The 19,068-nt window shown below is 40.7% G+C and overlaps 1 protein-coding gene across 3 annotated transcripts; it reads left to right on the top strand.

Moving 5' to 3' along the window:
• The first annotated feature begins 717 nt into the window (after positions 1 to 717).
• Positions 718 to 17,660, top strand: cnk (connector enhancer of ksr). 3 transcript variants are annotated; one of them, XM_053746458.2, is made up of 22 exons: positions 718 to 894; positions 973 to 1,136; positions 3,617 to 3,754; positions 4,573 to 4,770; positions 5,089 to 5,274; positions 5,485 to 5,657; positions 6,205 to 6,318; positions 6,870 to 6,966; positions 7,647 to 7,721; positions 7,945 to 8,183; positions 8,293 to 8,389; positions 8,713 to 8,855; positions 8,928 to 9,099; positions 9,319 to 9,571; positions 10,224 to 10,375; positions 10,560 to 10,763; positions 10,995 to 11,255; positions 11,424 to 11,608; positions 11,783 to 12,047; positions 13,318 to 13,373; positions 13,925 to 14,105; positions 14,382 to 17,660. In XM_053746458.2, the coding sequence occupies exons 1-22, from the start codon at positions 837 to 839 to the stop codon at positions 14,520 to 14,522; spliced, it is 3,552 nt and encodes a 1,183-aa protein (XP_053602433.1). In that variant the 5' UTR covers positions 718 to 836; the 3' UTR covers positions 14,523 to 17,660. The 3 variants fall into 3 exon arrangements, with proteins under 3 accessions (XP_053602433.1, XP_053602434.1, XP_053602435.1); XM_053746459.2 differs by having other exon boundaries at positions 11,430 to 11,608; XM_053746460.2 differs by having other exon boundaries at positions 11,436 to 11,608.
• Positions 17,661 to 19,068: the final 1,408 nt, after the last annotated feature.

A 19,068-nucleotide genomic window follows, 5' to 3' on the forward strand; every position in this document is an offset into this window, starting at 1 on the left:
TATATATACCTACGAATAACCATGAAAACACAAAATAAAATATTTACATACCTATTCAAAATTCCAATTTCTAATGTTGCTTGTTTTGTTAAGGGGTTGATCAATCAAATAGGGCATATTAGGCAAAGCTCAGCGCAGATGGCGCTACTGGTACAACTGAGGTATACAAACATTGCCAATGGAGGCAAAACGCGCCAATTTTCAATATTGTTGCAGATTTACGACAAAAATACCTTCTACGCAATCGTGGTGCCATTTTAAAGGAAAACGGAAGGATTTAGTGGATTATCCTGAAAATAATAACACTATTTTAGGTTATGTACTGCATTATTTGGTCAACTGTTGTCATAAATTGATATAGACTTGATTTTGACTGAAGATCTTATCTGCCCTATTGTCTGAGTTCGCCGACAGTAGACAGTGAAGAGCTGGCATTAAATTGTAATTTACTACTAGTGCCATCTAGTAACAAGGTTAATAAACGGATTACACGTATTCAGCCACGAGATATCACTGCATATCTTATCTACATAATTCACCGCGAGTTATTTAGTTAGCTTTAATTTCTTATAAAATTATTATTATTTCAATTTATATACATGTTTTTTAGCATTATAAACTAAATATAGTTTTATTTTAATATCATTTTTTTGTTTATTTTGACATTTGTTTTTTCAGGTCGATATGACATTGACATTTAATAACTTATCTGTGCTGTGTGACTGTGACGCTATGTCAGTCATCCATCAGAATTTTGTTGTTCTGTTAATGTTTGTCCACCGCTTTCCTATTTTTAAAAGCTGATTGTGATCAAAACATGCCCCCTGTTCCTCCAAATGGCTAGTTTAAATGTTGCAGAATGGACCCCGGATCAAGTGGCGGACTGGCTTTCAGGTGGGTTTGATTTACACTTGAATTATGTTACAAAGTGTATCCTGTCGGTGTCAGCTGACTCAGTGTCTTGTGTCGCAGGGTTGGGGCCTACGGTGGCCCGCTATATTCCCGAGCTGCGGCGACGGCAGCTGGATGGGGCCAAGCTGCTGACCCTGAGATGCGACGACCTGGAATACCTCGGCATGCACATTATTGGCCATCAGGAATTGTTGCTGGAAGCGGTCGAGCACTTACGCAACTTTGTGAGTTTCGCTTCATTACACCTTGTTTAAATGTAATAAAAAACTAGTAATAATGTTAGGAAGCCTCCATTTACAGCAGTTGTCTAACAACTATATTAATTACTAGCTGTTGCTCGCCGCTTCGCCCGCGTTACTTTTCCACGGGAACAGTTTTCCGGGATTTTCCGGGATGAAAGGTGTCCCTATGTCCGTCTTCATACTTCAAACTACATGTATGCAAAATTTAAAGAAGATTGATTAAGGAGATAGAGTGGAAGAGGTGACAAACAAATAAACAAACAAACTTACTTGTTGAATTTCACGACAGTTTGAACGCGGCGTGTAGCGTTTCATTAGTGTCGCACATTTTATTTAATAAAGAATATTAAAAATAATTAAACATTTATAAAATTATCATTGTACCAGTACTTATTTATAAAATTATCACTGTACCAGTACTTATTTATAAAATAGGATAATGAAATTGATTACTGTGTATGGTACAATTTAATAAACACTAACCACGGCAGAGTTCTAAACGCTCATGAAATTCACCCACACACACACACATTTATAATATTACTGAGGATATTAGGTAGGATTAGGAATCCTATTACTTTATTTTATTTTTTTCAGGTTTAAAGCTATAGATGTTCTTCTATTGAATTAGTGACTGTTTAAAAATTCTGACATTAGCCAAATTATGATTATCTGTTCTTAAAACAGGGACTCTTGTACATTTTCCGGCCACTACATATTTTTTAAAGAAGTATGAGAGAGACAGAAGATCTGTGACATATTTATCAGCATAGTGATTATTTATTCCTTTTGCTGTTGAAACGATGGGTCCTTGGGGTCCTGAAGCAAGGCAATTTTAAGAGAAATAACGACGCGCCTCGTGGAGGCAACAGGAGACTCGAGGGCTGGCAGCTTTTTTGCTCAGCGTGTAAGTCTCGTGATACAACGGGGCAACGCTGCCAGTATACTGGGCACGTTGCCTCCCTGTGGCGCATTGGAAGATTATTTTTATTTATAAAATTGCATTTTTTTATTTGTGTTTTTTAAAGTTTGATTGATAAATTGAAGTGATGCATAGTGATTATTGTAATAGTCAAATTCACTATAAAGTATGCATACCTGTGCTGCTTACCTACAAAATGATTACATAAAGCAGATTTTTTCTGTCCAATTTCATACCACCAATAAAAGTATCAAAATGTAGCTGTGTATTATTTATCTAGTTTAGTTTATATTACTATTATTATAAAGAGGTAAGCGTTTGTGAGTTTATATGTTTGAGGCAGGTAATCTCTGAAACTACCGAACTAATTTAAAAAATTCTTTCACCATTTGAATGGTGCATTATCCAAGATGGCTATAGCCATATTTTATCTCAAAATTCCAACGGGGGCGAAGCCCCGGGCAACATCTAGTGTCATATAAAATCAATTGTCTACATTTACAAGTATTTTTTAACGTATTTGTATGTTGCACAACTGCAGTAATTAATGTGTCAGTGAGTGCAAGATTGCCACTATTTATAGCAGGGGCTGTCACCGTCTTTATCTGTACCTATATATCCATCAAGCTGTGGGTCGGGCGGGAATGCAAAAGTGTGACTCACCACTGTGCTATCTGTATTGTTATCTGCTTCCACGCTTCAGGCACAGTAGTTTACTACTGTTTTATTACTACAAGCGAAGGATTGCTAAATTGTTGCAACTATAATTTATGGAATGAAAGAAGTTATGTTGTTTATCAGTTCTTTGTATTTCCAAGGAACAATTTTTTACAGGCACAATTATTTTTTAATACTATTTATTATTAATATTTACCATTAACCAATCAAATACAAGGGCTACTGAAAGTATTTGTTACTAAATATTAAGTTAATATGTATTCATATGTATTCATTCATTCATACCTTCAACATGAAATAAATTTTGTTGGCCATTTTCTTAATTTCAGGAGATTAAAATATGTAAAATATTAAGAGAATGTTTTCTTTTGTTTTGTTTTAATCTTATAAATTGCATGAGCTGGTTTTGTATTTATATCAGGATGTAGATGATTAAATTCTTATAAGTTATAAATGAAGAAAACGATGGGGCTAACAGTACTAGGTCCCTAGCCCCAATAGCCCTCAATGTTTTGACTGCTGCGTCACAGCAGATGTACGGAAAGGTTAATTATCTAGGAAAATTTTAAGTTCCTGTTGTACGCTTATCTCGTATCAAATGGACTCGCGTTAGCCTTCGTTTTATGAATTCCTTTTATATTATTAACTAGTTGCCCGGGGCTTCGCTCCCATGGGAATTTTGAGATGAAATATAGCTTATAGCAATCTTGGATAATGTACCTTTCTAATGGTGAAAGAATTTTTGAAATCGGTTCGGTAGTTTCGGAGATTACCCAACTCATGCATACAAACTCACAAACGATTACCTCTTTATATAATAGTATGAGTATAGATAGGCGATAATGGATTTGGTAAATCATAGCAATACGAAGCGCGGCGCGAGTGCGTGCAGCAGCTGGCGATGCGGCTGTCGGCGGTGGCGACGTCGCTGGCGCGCGCGCTGCGGCTGCAGCCCGACGCGCGCCTCGACCCGCAGGCCTTGGCCGACGTCGCCAGCACCGTGAGTGACCGGCACATATCTCATTTCTCAAGTAGGGTACACACACTAATGCAACACTTCTTCACACATTGGCCGTGTAAGCCTGATTTGTATCATTCACTCCACACTAAAGGCTTCGCCATGTTTATATGAGATTCTTAGTTCTACCTCGAATGTACATAGCTGTAGTACATTGTTATGATCTTTAAGAACTGGATGAACTGGACCTAGAATGGGAAGGCTATTATTGTCTTTGTTTGGTGCTTGTGTTACTATATGGATGCAATAAAATATTGAGTATTTAAAGCTAACTTAAGTACTACAATGTTTTATTTAATTCATATAGTAAAGAAACCTTGTCTGTTACACTAATTAAGGTAGAAGAGATCATAATCATATTAAAAATAGTCTTTGGCGCTGCACATATCTGTTCGGAGCGCAGAACTGTACCACGATGAGTGTTTTATTTATTTATTCTTAGGAGAACCAACAGCTATATATACAGAATAGTCGCTTAAAATATCGGTTTATTTATTATAGGTTCAATTATAGGTTCCCACTAATAAAAGCAAAATGGAAGCAAACAATTTTTGGGCATCTACAATTTTGGCATAAACTTAACCATATCCACGTTAGAGCTAAGATCCGCAGTCAGTGGTTACATTTATATATTTAATAAACGATAATTAAGTTTAAAATAATGAATTAGATAATCGACGTCTAATCGATGCAGCGCTTGAGTTTATTATATCTAAGTCAAAGTTAGGATCACTCACCAATAACTTTAAAAAATATAAGAAAGTATATCGAGTTGCCTTTTAAAGTAAAAAGATGTGTAGGTGCGCGCGGTGAAGCCGCTGGTGTGGTGGCTGGAGCGGTGGAGCGGGTCGGGGCTGGCGGAGCGCGCGGCGGCGCTGCTGAAGCTGGCGCTGGAAGCGTGCACGAGCGCGCAGCGCGACCGCTTCGCTGAGCAGCCGGCGCGCGCGGTGGCCGCCGCCGCCGCGCGCGCCGCCCTGCAGGCCGACTACATTATACAGGTCGGTGTTTAACATGAGCCTAGCGGAAGGGGCTTGAGACGACATCGTCAAGGATGCTCTGACTACTAACACTAAAGATGCCGATGACTGTTTGAAGTGGAGTCGACGCTTGGTGGTGTGCGGCTTTGTAAGAAATCAGAGAGAGTTGAAACTTCGGTCTGAAATAAATTTTGTTTAATAAATTTGAATTTTTAAAGAAGTGATCATTTGTTGAGTTTCATTGTGTCCACTGAAATTCGGTTCATTTTTAGTACAATTCTATGGGACTGGTTTGAATCGCTAAATCAAAAAGGAGTGACCAGCAAATATTGCATACAGGACGTGTGCGACCCGCTGATCCTGCAGCCGGCGTCGCTAGAAACGGTGTCGCTGCGGCAGGGCGAGCGGCCGCTGGGCTTCGACGTGGTGCCGTCCTGCTGCGGACACCTGCAGCTCGCCGACATCCGCTTCGGCTCGCCCGCGCACGCCTCGGGCGCGCTGCACGACGGGGACGAGATCGTGCAGGTCGGTCTGCTGTTCATTCATTTCATTATCACAGTGAGTCTACCACCCGTTTTTCCTACGAATAGTTTCGAAATGAAAATGGATGGCAGTGAGAATGTGTTCATACATTCGATTTTTCCCCCTCGCATCGCTCCAGGGAAAGATGAGGTCTAGAGCACTGTTACCTGTTAGTATAACGTTGGCATTGAATGTAAGTGGTGTCCGGTCCAGGTGTCGGGTCGCTGCGTGGTGGGCTGGGGCGGCGGCGCGGTGCTGCGGCTGCTGGCGGCGAGCGCGGCCGCGCAGCCGGCGCTGGCGCTGCGCGTGCGCCGCCGCGCGCGCCTCACGCCCGCCGCGCTCGCCACGCCGCGGCTACATCGCCTGCACAAGATCACCGCACAAAGGTCACTATACCATCTAGCTTCTTTACGTATCATAGCTCCTTGCTCAGTGTACTAGTGGGATGGCACAACAGTGTACCCCGAGCTTGTGCCATGCTTTACCCTAGATAGGTACTACAAAAAGGACGTGAAAAGATTGAGGGCTGGCGACGCGTATGTGGCACTCCTGATGTTGCAGGCGCTCACAGGCTGCGGTGGCTACTGGTTTGCTTGCTCCATGTTATTGACAACATGAATGGTCTTAACTACTAAGGATGACCGAACTGTGCGAAGTGGCGAAGAATAAGTGGTCCCTGGGCTCCAACAATGCAAATACAAATCAACTTGGGACAAAAATATATTTTTTGTATTTATTTATCTATATATGTTTGTAACGCGATAACTTTCGAATCGTTAGTCTGATTATGATGTAATTTTAAAGGTTTGTAGGATCTGTCAATTCACAATTTTGTAAAAAATCATCAAATATGTGTTCGTGAGGTCTAAGTTCGCGGCGAACATGTAGTATATAGTCAGTTGGACACGATGAAGAAGAAGAATCTTTTCCTAGATACACGCCGTCCCCCCTGCGGGAGGAGCCGGCGCCGCGCGCGGGGTCACCGACCTCGTCCGGCAGCGAGCTGTCGCCGCCCGCCTCGCCCACGCACCACCTCTCCAGCACCAGGTCACTTCTATACATCACTCTTTTCCTAATAGATACTATTTAACTGTTTCAAAGACGTTTCAACAAATTGATGTCATATAGAGAGCCAACCGAGGCAGTGAGCTTGTAACTTATATGGCTGCCTGTGTTTGTTGGCCTAGTAGTTTGTAGCTTTCGTACATATAATTTAATTTAGAATATGACGTGAAAAAGTGCCTGTGATGATTTGATTTTGATTTTGATTTTGGCCAAAAAACTTTCAGTCTTAAATCGTTATATATTTCCAATCAAATGAAATAAAATCCTTAATTTTGACACAAACACGCGAAATCATTCATCATTTTATTGAAGTTGCGTACTTGACCCGGTGCTTTGTCACCGGCGCCGGTCGCAGTATCGAGGATGACCGGCATCTAAGTATGGTGGTCGGCGCCGCTGGCAGAAGCATCCCTTCATTAAATCATCATAAATGTAAACATATACGAGCGTCATCTTCGAGCAACGGACTAAAGGACTAAGTACGCAACATCACTCTTAAGAGACTTCCTTTGTAATGTTCCTCGATGTACCAGACTATACCCACCGCCGCCGCGCGCAGCGCCGCAGCGCCGGCACAGCATCAGCGGCAGCAGTCCCGTCGACACGAGGCCCTCGCTCACTATCGAACAGGTATTTATGTTTATTGCATATCTTTACAGAGGGTATTATTAAGATTATTGTTAGACAATTTAGTTTAACCTGTGGCAGGTTAAACTAACTAAAATTGTCTTACAAGTTAATCACTTTGAAGTGAGAGAATATTATTATAGGTGTGTACATAACTGCGGTGTACCATATGTTCGGCTTATACAATCAACGCTGCGTCAGCTGTTTTTAGGATTTCGTGTCTTAAAAATTAAAAACGGGCACTTATAGCTTTTAAATGTTTTTATTTATCTTTATTTAGGTAATAAACAGCCAAGTACAAAATAGTAACTTATAACTATTTATATCGATTTTATTATTTGAATTTGCAGGAACTAAATAAAAAAATTACACTAAGAACTGAGTATTACTTCGTTGTCCGTCTGTCAAGAAACTTTTTCCCAGGAATTCATAGCGCCATGGTTTTTATTTTTTGAACATGGAACCCTTATGGATTGTTAAGCATTTGGAGCCCAAAGTCTCCTTAGATTGCGGCCTCAGATCTTTGTCGTGCTTCGCTGTAAGATTAGACATTGACGGATTACGATGCACTGCAATTCTGCTTTGATTCGGTTACGGACGTCGACGTCGTGCAGTAATGGGGTTGGACCCTGCTGACATAACAGTTGACATATTAGCTATTGTAATGTTGTGGTGATCCGCAGTTCTGGCAGCAGCTGCGCTCGCAGCGCTGGGACCGCGGTCCGGAGCCCGACCACGCCTTCTACAGGAGAGACAAGGTTGCGCACTTTATTTATACCTGCCCACGTTTCGCACCGTAATTTTTCTTAATCTTTCTATATTGTACTAATATTAAGTGATTTTGTTTGTTTATCCTTCTCTCACGTCGATATATATTGATTTGTATTTTTTGTGGCAGTGCAGTGATAAAAGAGGTAACATCACCTGATTTTAAAACCGCAAACTGGACCAATTTTCAAACGGTCAAATATTTCTATTTAGGCGCTATCATGCAGCACAGGGTTAGAACTGTCCCCGCGGCCGCGCACCTGCCTGGGCGTGCTGCCGGCGCGGCCGCCCCGCGCCCCCTCACCCGCCGCGCCTCCGCCCCCCACCACGCCGCCACGCGGCAAGCTGGACAAGAGCCACTCCACGCCGGCGTACGACTTCGGAGGCAGCAACGAGCCAAGTGATCTGATCACGCAGGTGATACCTGAGGCTTCTAGCACGCCCACCGACAGGTAAAACCGGATGTATTATTATTATGATAATATAATATATTTACTATTTGGAAACTTGAGTTGCTTGACTTGTTCAAGAATTATCTACGCATTTCGTTTATGTTTGCAGTCCGACAATCCTCGTCCACTCAGCAGAAAAAGCAGATCAGATCTTGGACTTTAAGAAGTCTAGTTCTGCCATCGGCGAGGCTATTCTGCAACAACAGGTTACCTATTTATTTTTTATTAGTTCCTGGAGAATTAAAATAACTTCTGCTGTTTAATAATCATCATGTCGGATTGATACATCGAAGGTGCTGGTTTCAAGTTTTAATGAACATTGTTCTTTGCCGGGTTAATTTGGGTTTTGGACGGTGTTTTATGTGTGTATAAGTTGAGTTAGCATCCCATAACACAGGAACTTAATTTGGGGTATCTTATTCATATTATCTGTCACTATCAGAGATTTTTCCCTAAAATGGCGCCAGATTTTTTAAACATTACTTATTTATATGATTATTACTATTTCGGGAAAATACTCGTCCATCAGAAATCCCGCACGGCAGACGACGCGGACGGCACGGAGTTCCCGTTCGGAGCCAGCGCTAGCGCCCGCCAGCGCGCGCTGGAGACCCTCAACCTCGGCGTGCTGGAGCGCCGGCGGTCGCTGCACGAGCTCGACGCGCGCGGCAGGTACGGCGCCGTCCAGCTGTTACATACAGTCTGCAGGACGGGTTTAGATAACGAGTGAAGTTGCCTTTGCAGGCCCGCGTCGCGCGCGCCCCCCCCTCCCCCGCGGCCGCCGCCGCCCGCCGCCCCGCCCTCGCCCCCGCCCGCGGCCCCGCTGTACCCGCCGCTGCGCGCCGTCCCGCGCCCGCAGCACGTCACGCCGCCCACTGACTACTCTCCGCTCAAGAAACACATTGACGCCAATCAGGTCATCATTATTTAAAATGTTTTGTCGATTGTAGGTTTTGAGCCTTAGATATAATTATCGTCGGGATTTTGGTATGACTTTAAAATTCAAATTTAGAGACTAAAAATGCATTTGCGTAGTTAATTTATGGACTGACGTTAACCATCCATTGAAAATAAATCATATAACGTCTAGTATCTTACGTTTCTTCCCATTGCTAATCATAAAGTCTTCTCTCAGATCTCTCTGCCTTTGCGACACATCACCAAGCACGAGATCAAACTGATCCCGTCAGAACGTCGCGAGCTCCCCCCCATCAACCTGGAGTCTCCGCCCTCCCCCGCGTCACCGGCGACCTCCCCCGCAGCGCCCCCGCCCCGCCGAGACGGTGACGTCATACTCTCTCCCGCTCACACCCCGTCCTCTGCCAGCAAGAGCATCTTCCCGACCTCCAAATCGAGGAGTTTGAAGAAGAAGAGCTCCATTTTAGCCAGTGAGTTCAAATTCATGGTCAAAAATTCTACAAATAAAATAACTTAAGATTTAACAAAATAGTTTTCTAAAAATGGTTTGTAATCTGTGAATCACTAAACAGGGAATCCCGTTAAAGGAAAGGTTGTTTCTTAAATAATCATAATAGCTTCGATATTACGATAATAAATATATATATTGAAATTATAGTTTCTTTTTTAATTGAAACGTAAAATTCATTAGGTTAATATTTTATTTCACTCAATGTTTTCCATTGTCAGTTCGGCTGTTTAATGTTCAGAAATATGTGGAATTAATAATCTGCGTTTAGCTTTAAGTACTGTTGGAATGGCGAGGCTATAACAAAAGCAGGCGTCATCAGGCCATCTCGGGTAATAAAACTGGGTGCGCACGGATTCCTAGCTAGATCAAGTGACCACGCGAGTGAATGAGTAGCAGGAATCAGGAATATCAAACTTTTTAAAAGATAATGTTATATTTCACATTTGAGTGAATTTTTATCATATTATTTTTTTGACATCATGTGAACAATTCATATATTTTATTAAAAATTCATTGTGTCCAAACGAGTTGCCTTAGAAACAAGGATTTGCCGGAGGTTAAATCCAATGTCCTTTATTGTTGACGATTGTTTACTTGTTGTACGGTGACAGAGCGTCGCATGGTGCCGGCGCGCGCGCTGGCCGCGGGCGCAGGCGCGGGCGGCGGCGTGTGGCAGCGCGTGCGCGCGCGCGCGGCCGTGCGCTGGGCGCGTCGACAGCTGCTGCTCGCGCACAACCTGCTCTACGCGTACCGCTCCGTCGAGGTTCACAGCGCTCATTGCAATTCATTTCAACTATATATGTTATGACAAACATTTTTCTCACGTGCAAATTATACAATACTTTCGTGCGAATTGAGCACTTTTGCCACCAGCTTACGGATCATGTATTTGAACGATTGTCATGTATATGATGAATTGAAATGAATAGTTAGATATGGTGTTTCAGTGCAACCGCGCCGACTGCATGATCTACCTGGAAGGCTTCACGGTGTCCGCGGCAGTGGAGGTGAAGTCGCGCGCGCACGCGTTCAAGGTGTACCACACGGGCACGGCGTTCTACTTCGCGTGCGACTCGCACGACGCCATGACCACCTGGATACAGCTCATACACAAGGCCACCTTGCTGCCGCCGCTCACCGCCGCCAAGCAGGTAATGATATGTTGAAGCAAGGATAAACGATCTGTACTCTAACAGTTATGTTTTATCAAAAATGTTTAGTCCCTTATAATTTTAAGCTTTATTGTAAACAATCAGAAGTTTACATGGTATATTATTATAGTTTCCACGCGGAAGCTAGTTTATGCCATCCAACGACTATTGTTATTTTATTATGTATTCGACTTCGTAACTAAAATTTGAATATTATACTTTTATTTTCAGACTGACATTTCCAAACAGTTCTCCGAGACGGATTACTCGGACACGGAGTCCGACACGGAGAGCTCCGAGCGGCGGAGCGAGCGAGACCGCGACAGAGAGAAAGAGAAGGACAAGTCCAAATTCGGCTCTCTGAAGAAGTTGGCGCACAGGACGCCGAGGAGCGAATCACAGGAAAGTGTGCACGCGGCCACCAGCTTGGATCGAAAGTATTTGAGGTTCTTTTCCAGGCATAAGAACAAGGATGAAACCAAGCCTTCTAAGGTTAGATTTTGTTGAATTTGTAAATAGTTACGTGAAGTACAGGAAGAGAAGGGGAAAGAGAATAATATAGAACAGTTTTCTCGTAATATGAACGATAAATAAGTCTTATCAATTTTCTAAAATATTTAATGTTAATTTAAAAACAACTTTCGTACACGTGGTCGCAAACCGCAGCCGCAGCCGCAGCCGCAGCCGCAGCCGCAACCGCCGCAGCCGCCGCAGCCGCCGCCGCACCGCAGCGGCCGGCGGCCGTCGCCGCTGCACTACATGCACGCGTCCAACCCCAACCTGCTGGAGTTGGAGCCCAGCGCCCTGGTGTCGCCGCCCGCGGCCGCGCCAGACTCTCTCGTCGGGCAAGTGTAATATTGTAAACCTAGCCCCGAACAACTAGCATGAAACATTATTGCTTTATTTTTGTTGTTGTCTCGCGTTAGTATAGTGGAATGTCTACAGTTAAAATCGTGAGAAATATTCGCGTCTCTAAAATATAGGACTTGGGATTATTTGTATTTTTATCTGTTTTATAGATTCGTTACTCTCGAAGAGTTCATGCTCAAGAAGCAAGAGGAAGAACGTCGCCAAGTATACACCAACCGCGTTTTGATGGGCGTAGAGCGAGACAGAGGACAGGAGAGGGAAAGAGAGAGGGAACGAGAGGGGAGGGAGGAGAAGAAGGCTGCCAAGGAGTTGCAGAAGAGATTGGACAGGATCGTGCCTGATGTGATCTACGGCGAATTGCCGAGGTCGGAACAACATAACGCTCTGGCGCAGCGACCACTGCCGGATATTCAGGTATATTACATCTCATCTCAAAAACATTCTGTAAAAACTAGCCAAGTCTCGATAAAGTTGTTTGTTTCTCTGTAAAAAGAAAATAAATCTCTAGGTAGAACCAAGCCGAGGTCTCTCACTGCGGTTATTATTACTATACTGGTATTATAAAGAGGTAAGCGTTTGTGAGTTTGTATGTTTGAGGACGGTAATCTTCGAAACTACTGAACCGATTTCAGAAATTCTTTCACCATTAGAAATATACGCCAAGATTGGTATAGGCTATATTTTATTTCAAAACTCCCACGGGAGCGAAGCCCCCGGCAACATCTAGTTATTCATATAGTTAGATTTTATGTGACCAACCTTTATGTTTACGTTATGATTTGGTGTTGATAGATAGAAGACAAAGGTCAAGTAAATCTAGACCGTCTAGACAGACGAACTGACAGACAAACAGACACTTGAGAGACGTCAAGACTTTCTCAGGAGCGCTAAATAAATATTTATCTGTGTGACTATCATAATTTGAAATTCATATGAAATACTGCGGTTTATCTTATTTGTTTATTTTAAAAGATTAATTACAAAAATAATAATTATATTATCCATACTAACTAATATTATAGAGAGGTCAGCGTTTGTGAGTTTGTTGTGTACCAAACCAATTTCAAAAATTATTTTCCATTAGTAAGCTACATTATCCGAGAGGCATATAGGTATTTGTTTTGAAATAAATTAGTTTTCAGCGAGATCAATCAACACTGATAAGTAATCAGAAAAAAAAGCGCTAACGAAAATCTTTACTTTAAATGTAAAAAGATAATGTAAATTAAAAGGTGCATTATGACAATAATTATTACACATCATATTGCTCCTTATGATTAAAAGTTATTTCATCATCAAGAGAATTTCACGAAGATAAATTTTGTCCTTTACAGCACATAAATTGGATTAATGGATTCTGAAATATTGTAAAATTAAAAAATACACACGCGAATTATTTTATGTAGTTAGGATAAATAAAGCTAGTAAATAATAAAGCCATACAGCCAATAAATCCAGCTCGTCGCCGCTTGGAAGGGTTCCAAGAAGGCTGGCTGCATTACCCCTTTGCGGTTTATTTTAATTTGACGTTTATACACAATTGCTAGAATTTGCGTCACCAAAAAATGTTAGTTCGGTTTCTAGGTGACGGTAGGTCGTAAAGTTAAGACTTGAATAAATCTTACTGCAATGTCAGCAATTAGCGCACTGGATATGATTGAGTCGTGTCGCCGTGTGTTTGCAGCTGAGTGCGCGGCGGCGCGGCGACGCCCAGCCGCTGTCCGTGCGCGGCGCCGACGGGTGAGTCTCGACGTACACACAATACTATTACTGAATTATGCAGTTTGAAAATATAGTCTATAATTATCCCGATAACTTCTTAACAGAACATCACAAAGGTGTGCGGAATGCGGATTTTATTCTGTAGTTTTTTGAAGGATCATGCAAATGCAAAACCTCTTAAAGACTACTCGGGTACATCAAAACAAGCAACTTTTATTCTGCGATTTTTCGTGATTCGTAGTTTATTTTCATACAAAAAATACAATCTGCAACACGAGACAGTACAGTAGCGTTATGTAGCGGAATCGAACATAGAGTTAACGTTTTATAGAAAAGACGTTAAAAATAAAAAAGGTAAAATTTTGTATTTATTGACAACAGTCGTAGAACAAAAGATGTTAGTCTCTATGTACCTTATGCGCCTTTGGAAGGTTCTGCGTTAAGATACCAGTAATCCTGTATATGATGATATAATCTATTTATTTTAAGTTGTAATATATATATATATATATATACATGATTTTTATTTTATGAAGTATCTGCTGCATAATTAGATTTATTTTTTATAGTTATGAGAAGATCGTGTACCCCGAGGAAGTGCGCCCGGGCGGCGATGCGGGCGCGGCCGAGCGCTGGCTGCGACGCAACGACCGCGTGCACTCCGCCGCCGGCGACCGCAGCCCGGCCGTGGCGCGACTGCGGCTCATGTTCTCGGGGAAGCTGGGCCCGCCAGCTGCGCCGTCGGTTCCCGTATGTTGTGTTCCATCACTCAATTTCTTACTTTGTAGCTTTTTGAAAAGAGTTATTCTCTGTCTTTACCCTAGGTCCGCAACGTTTAAACCTGGTTCCAAACACCATTAGGGAAGGTTAACTCAACATAATCAGCCAACGGTTTGAAGTGTCTTCCGTTCATGTTTGAACTTAATGTATCTTTTACACCATATGTGCGACCCAATTAAACACTTATGCAGTTAATGATTTGAGTTCCGAAATTCGGCTCCAGAATGAATAATTGTAATGTTGCAGCCCCCGCCGCCCCCGCGGTCGGCCACCCCCCGCACGGTGTACCCGCACCTGCAGTGTCCGCCCACGTTCCAGCCCGAGACCTACTCCCTTGCTCGCCTTACACCCCGCGACCGCGACCGCGACCGCGACCGGGACTCCTAGCCCCGCGCCAAGACACCCGCTCACAAATCTGATGAAGACATCAGTGATAAGGACAAGTAATATTGCCCTTTTTAAAACAATAACATAACAATGAATTAGCTCAAGACGTGACGAATTGGGGAAAAAGAACAACACTCGACGGCCCACACTAAGCACTATGTATCGCTTGCCCGAAGGTTACGAGCACAGAAGCGAGCGCAACACGTACACGACGCAGGCTCCACCTGGCGAGATAGTGACAGGCCCTCTCACAGCTGCAGTATTTTAACGTCTTTTTATTAGATAATGATTTGAAATTTCGCTCAAGAGGAATAAATAAGTCCTATTTAGAAAAGTCTATTATATTAGAAGTATGATATTTGTAATAATTCCGATAATCCTCTGAATTGCAAAGGGAAAGATATTTTCGAAAAAGCAACATCACATTTTAACATTAAATATTAATCGTCTTTTTAAAAGTTTATTGTTAAACCTTAGTTTTTTTAACCTGAACTGTAAATATTTAACTCAATGAATTGGCCTCAAAGCCTCGTACATATATTATTTGTTATACATAAATATACGATGAAACATAGAATTTATTACAAAACCATTTTAAAATCAATATTTTATATGTTCATTTATATTAGTTAATAGCGAATATTTTTAAAACTTGAAAATTGGCCTTAATTAACATACCTCATGTGTGACAGAGAATAGTTCATCCAATATTGTCTGTCTCTGTCTCACGTAAGCCAATTCACATATCGACTTTCGAATGAATGTTCTATATGTTTTAGCTTAAAAATAATGTAAACTTAATTACAATAAGTGCAAGTAATAGCGTAACAAATGAAATGAGTCGAGCGATCGCGCGGCAGATTTGAAAGACAATATACATTTTGCAAAAAATATAAGAATAATTTATTACTTTTTACAAAATAAATACATGTCATGCTTCCAACGAACGTATTTATCTAATTTTAATGTAATATGGCTTTAGGTAAGTGACATTCATTGTTGGTCCTATATCGTGCTAAATTGTTTATTTATTGATAAGATTCGTCTATTGATAAGAATGGATGGTTTATTTTATCAAGTGTTTGTATGTATTTACGATATGATTGTAGTTTGATCGGATCGGTTGTGATTTTTCTCTTTTTATATGGAATATTTGCTGAGTCAGATCGCCAGGAAGCTTGGAATTCTCATAACCTGGCGAGCACAATAAAGAATACACACGCGGTAAATGGCTAATTAGGTTAGGCGTCGTTGGGTCCTTATGTATGGAACTCTACAATGAAATGTCTACTTTGCATGACAGAGCGATGGTGCTGTGCGTATTAAGCTTCAATATTGATAAGTAATGTCCTGTCCTCTCCTGTTTATTATAAATGTAAAAGAATGAATAACTGAAATTATTATATTTGTTCATATTGTGCCCTTCATATCGAGACAAAAAATATCAGTTGAGGATGTCCTTGTTTTTTGGAATGATGTTTTCATTTACTTGATATATTTGGGCATTAATGAGTGCGAGTGGAAAAGACTGCGTTAGTTTATAGAGATGTAGGTTACTGGGTTTGACTTTGACTTCGATTTGTTTGACGAATATGGACGTGTTCTATAAGCACTGATTATAGAATGAATGTGGTCGCTATGTGTGTACTTGTACGGCGCTCGACATTGCCGTGGTAGTGGTTGATAAGATTGATATTCATGTTAAATCAGGTACGACTACGCCGCGATACTCAAAATTAATATTTTGTGATAACAATTGATAAAGTAGACATTGTGTATACAGCGGACCTCTAACTTGAAACTGGTTCCTGTTTAATTATTTTAAGCTCAACGATTTCAGCGATCATTGTCTAATAATGATGTTAACATGTAGTGACTACTGATGTGGACGCAGTGTCTGTGTTTAGTAAGTATTATGCATAAACATTGTTGTATCTGTAGATAGAATTTTGGGAATGATATTAATTAAGAGTATTTTTAATAGTGGTTTGAATAAATTGTTTTAAATATTACTCTACTAATAACGAATACTGAAAGAAGATTTAAAGGATCAGAATAAAATAAATCAAAATAGAGTAAATTAAAAGCACTATATTTTTTGTAATACCTAGTTATAGTAGACAATTGTGCTAGACCTCGATTGAAAAGCTCTTACCGCCCACAGCGGCATGCCAATAGAAATGCGTGAAATATTGTTAATAAATGAATACGTAGATAATTATTGTTATGGTAACACCAATGAGAGGTTGTGCGATGTAGTGTCGGGTATCATTGCTTAAAGTAATAATGAGTAGTAAATGAATTTTAACGAACAATTTACGGCCGACACACAGACAGTACGCGTTGATTACAAGATCGTGTTATAGTAGTAGGTGGCCGAACTTTTCATTTTTATATAAATGGTTCAATTTTGTTTGCTGAACCTTGATGATACTCGTACTAGCTTGCTCTTCCTACATATAAGTTTGTTTTTAAATTTGCCTGCCAGGACTTCTAACTTGGTCATGTCACAGGGCAATTTTTATTTTATAACCCATAAATTAATCTACTATTAATACGACAAGTACCCACGTTACTAGCTAAAATACAATCGAAATAAATATATTCGAAACACAGCAGTAGTGACTCGTCCTAATAGGTTTAAGTTTTTAATAAATAATTTATATATATCGAAAGTAATTGAATATGCCACTTATGTTTAAAGTCGATTTTATCATAAATATGTACATCGTTTTATGACTAACCAGTGAATATTTTATAGATATTTATATTGTTGAAATAGATTTATATTTATTTTTAAAGTTAGCCGAGTTTGTGCATCTTATTTTTTCTAAAATGCTTTGAATTTACGAATTCAACTTTGTGATCCAGAAGGATTGTTTCGTTCGCGGCTCAATGTGGTTGTCTAGAATGTGAATTTTATTTTCTTCCCAGGCTCACAAGTTTGTCACCTTTATGTGTCTTAACTGTATCATAAAATCTCATGAGTCATCAAGTTGCGTATAACATTTATAAACACGAAAGCACAGACGCGGCTGGCTTTAAATGCTGTGTAGATAGGTAGGTAGACATTTAATAAAATTGTATCAAATCATACCGCTGTGTATCAGATGAGAATAAATACATTTTTATACAAAAGCTCTGGGTTTTATAGACTTTATTATTTCCTTCTTATTACAAATATTTAAATTTTAAGGTCTCGTTATAAAGTACAAGGGGTATCCAATTTTCCCACGCCAGAAGTTAATTGAAAGCTAGATTTGGGAAAGTTAAAAATTTAATAAACTTTGTCAAAAGTGGTCACCATAATGAGCTAGCTAATAATACAAGCCTTTATAAATCCTACCCGGACAGGCGGCTAGGGTTGCGAAGGACAATGGTTGTTCCAGCGCCGTCTAATTAACAAAACATCGGCGAGACATTGCCGCGATAATTGGCCGCGGGCCGACACGGACAGCTGCCGGGAGGTACCGATTCGATAACTATTGTGAGCGCTTTTGTTCAAGTCCGCCGCGTGTCTGCGGTGCCACGGGCGGTTTCATTCTCGTCATTTATCATAATTGTGAGTACCTGTCGGGCATCGTTTACGTTGTAATAATTAATTTAGCTATTAATTATTAATACGTTGTGTTGTTATCAGGAGTACTTTACGTGGTTAACATAAGTATGAGACGTGAAATGAGAAATTAACTGTCAGACTAGAACTTAGCTGTTAGATTTTGAAGACTAAAATGCCTGTAACCATATTAACTTATCCGCGATTAGGTTTATTATTCACATATTGTGCAAACAACATAAGTACGACCTTGTACAGGATTCGCAGTGAGAATGCTGCACCAACAAATGTTGAGGTTTCGACAGCTGTGGCGACGCGAGATCGTCAACGGACCGTGAGATCGCAGCTTTATCTACCGGTATCTTGTCAATATCAGTTGTAAGCCTGGAGGAAAATCTGCGATTGGTGTCTTGAATATAATGGAAGGTACAATAAAATCTTACTAATATTGGAAAAGCCAAAGTTTGGATAGGTACTACCGACTTCTCTTGATTTTCACAATTGAGAATAAACAGTTTTCTAACATTTTGCGAAATGTACCTACCTCCGGATTAAGTTAAAGTCAAATATGAAAAGGAACTCGAAACATTTGAAATACACTAACATTATTTTTACAAAATATTGGCACTTTTACCTTTTCGCGACAAGACGTCTCACCTACGGCCGAGAATAAAATATTCACGCCAGTTTCAAAGTTGGTATGTTTGGTCTTTTCAGCCGACCGAATCGATACATCGAGATGTCTTAACATCGCAACTTCATTACGTATTCACGTGTGTACTACTTTCCCAAATAGCGTTTACGTAGCTTAAACTTTGTTCGACGGACAGTTATCGATCTTCACGTTTCTCGAGTCTATACAATGCGACGAGATGTGCGTCTGTAATACGAATTGTATCGATAACGAATCAATCCTTTCTGCTAGCTTCCTTATAGATCGTAGCTTGGATGGACATTGGCTGCAGTTGGTAAGTTACGATTCCAATTAAT

Source organism: Plodia interpunctella, chromosome 6 (assembly GCF_027563975.2).
Source record: "Plodia interpunctella isolate USDA-ARS_2022_Savannah chromosome 6, ilPloInte3.2, whole genome shotgun sequence".
Taxonomy (NCBI): domain Eukaryota; kingdom Metazoa; phylum Arthropoda; class Insecta; order Lepidoptera; family Pyralidae; genus Plodia; species Plodia interpunctella.

Coding starts and splice junctions, on each gene's coding strand:
- cnk (XM_053746458.2), top strand. CDS start 837: ATGGCTAGTTTAAATGTTGCAGAATGGACCCCGGATCAAGTGGCGGAC. Junction 895..972: donor AGTGGCGGACTGGCTTTCAG/GTGGGTTTGATT, acceptor CTTGTGTCGCAG/GGTTGGGGCCTACGGTGGCC. Junction 8,856..8,927: donor GAGCTCGACGCGCGCGGCAG/GTACGGCGCCGT, acceptor TTGCCTTTGCAG/GCCCGCGTCGCGCGCGCCCC.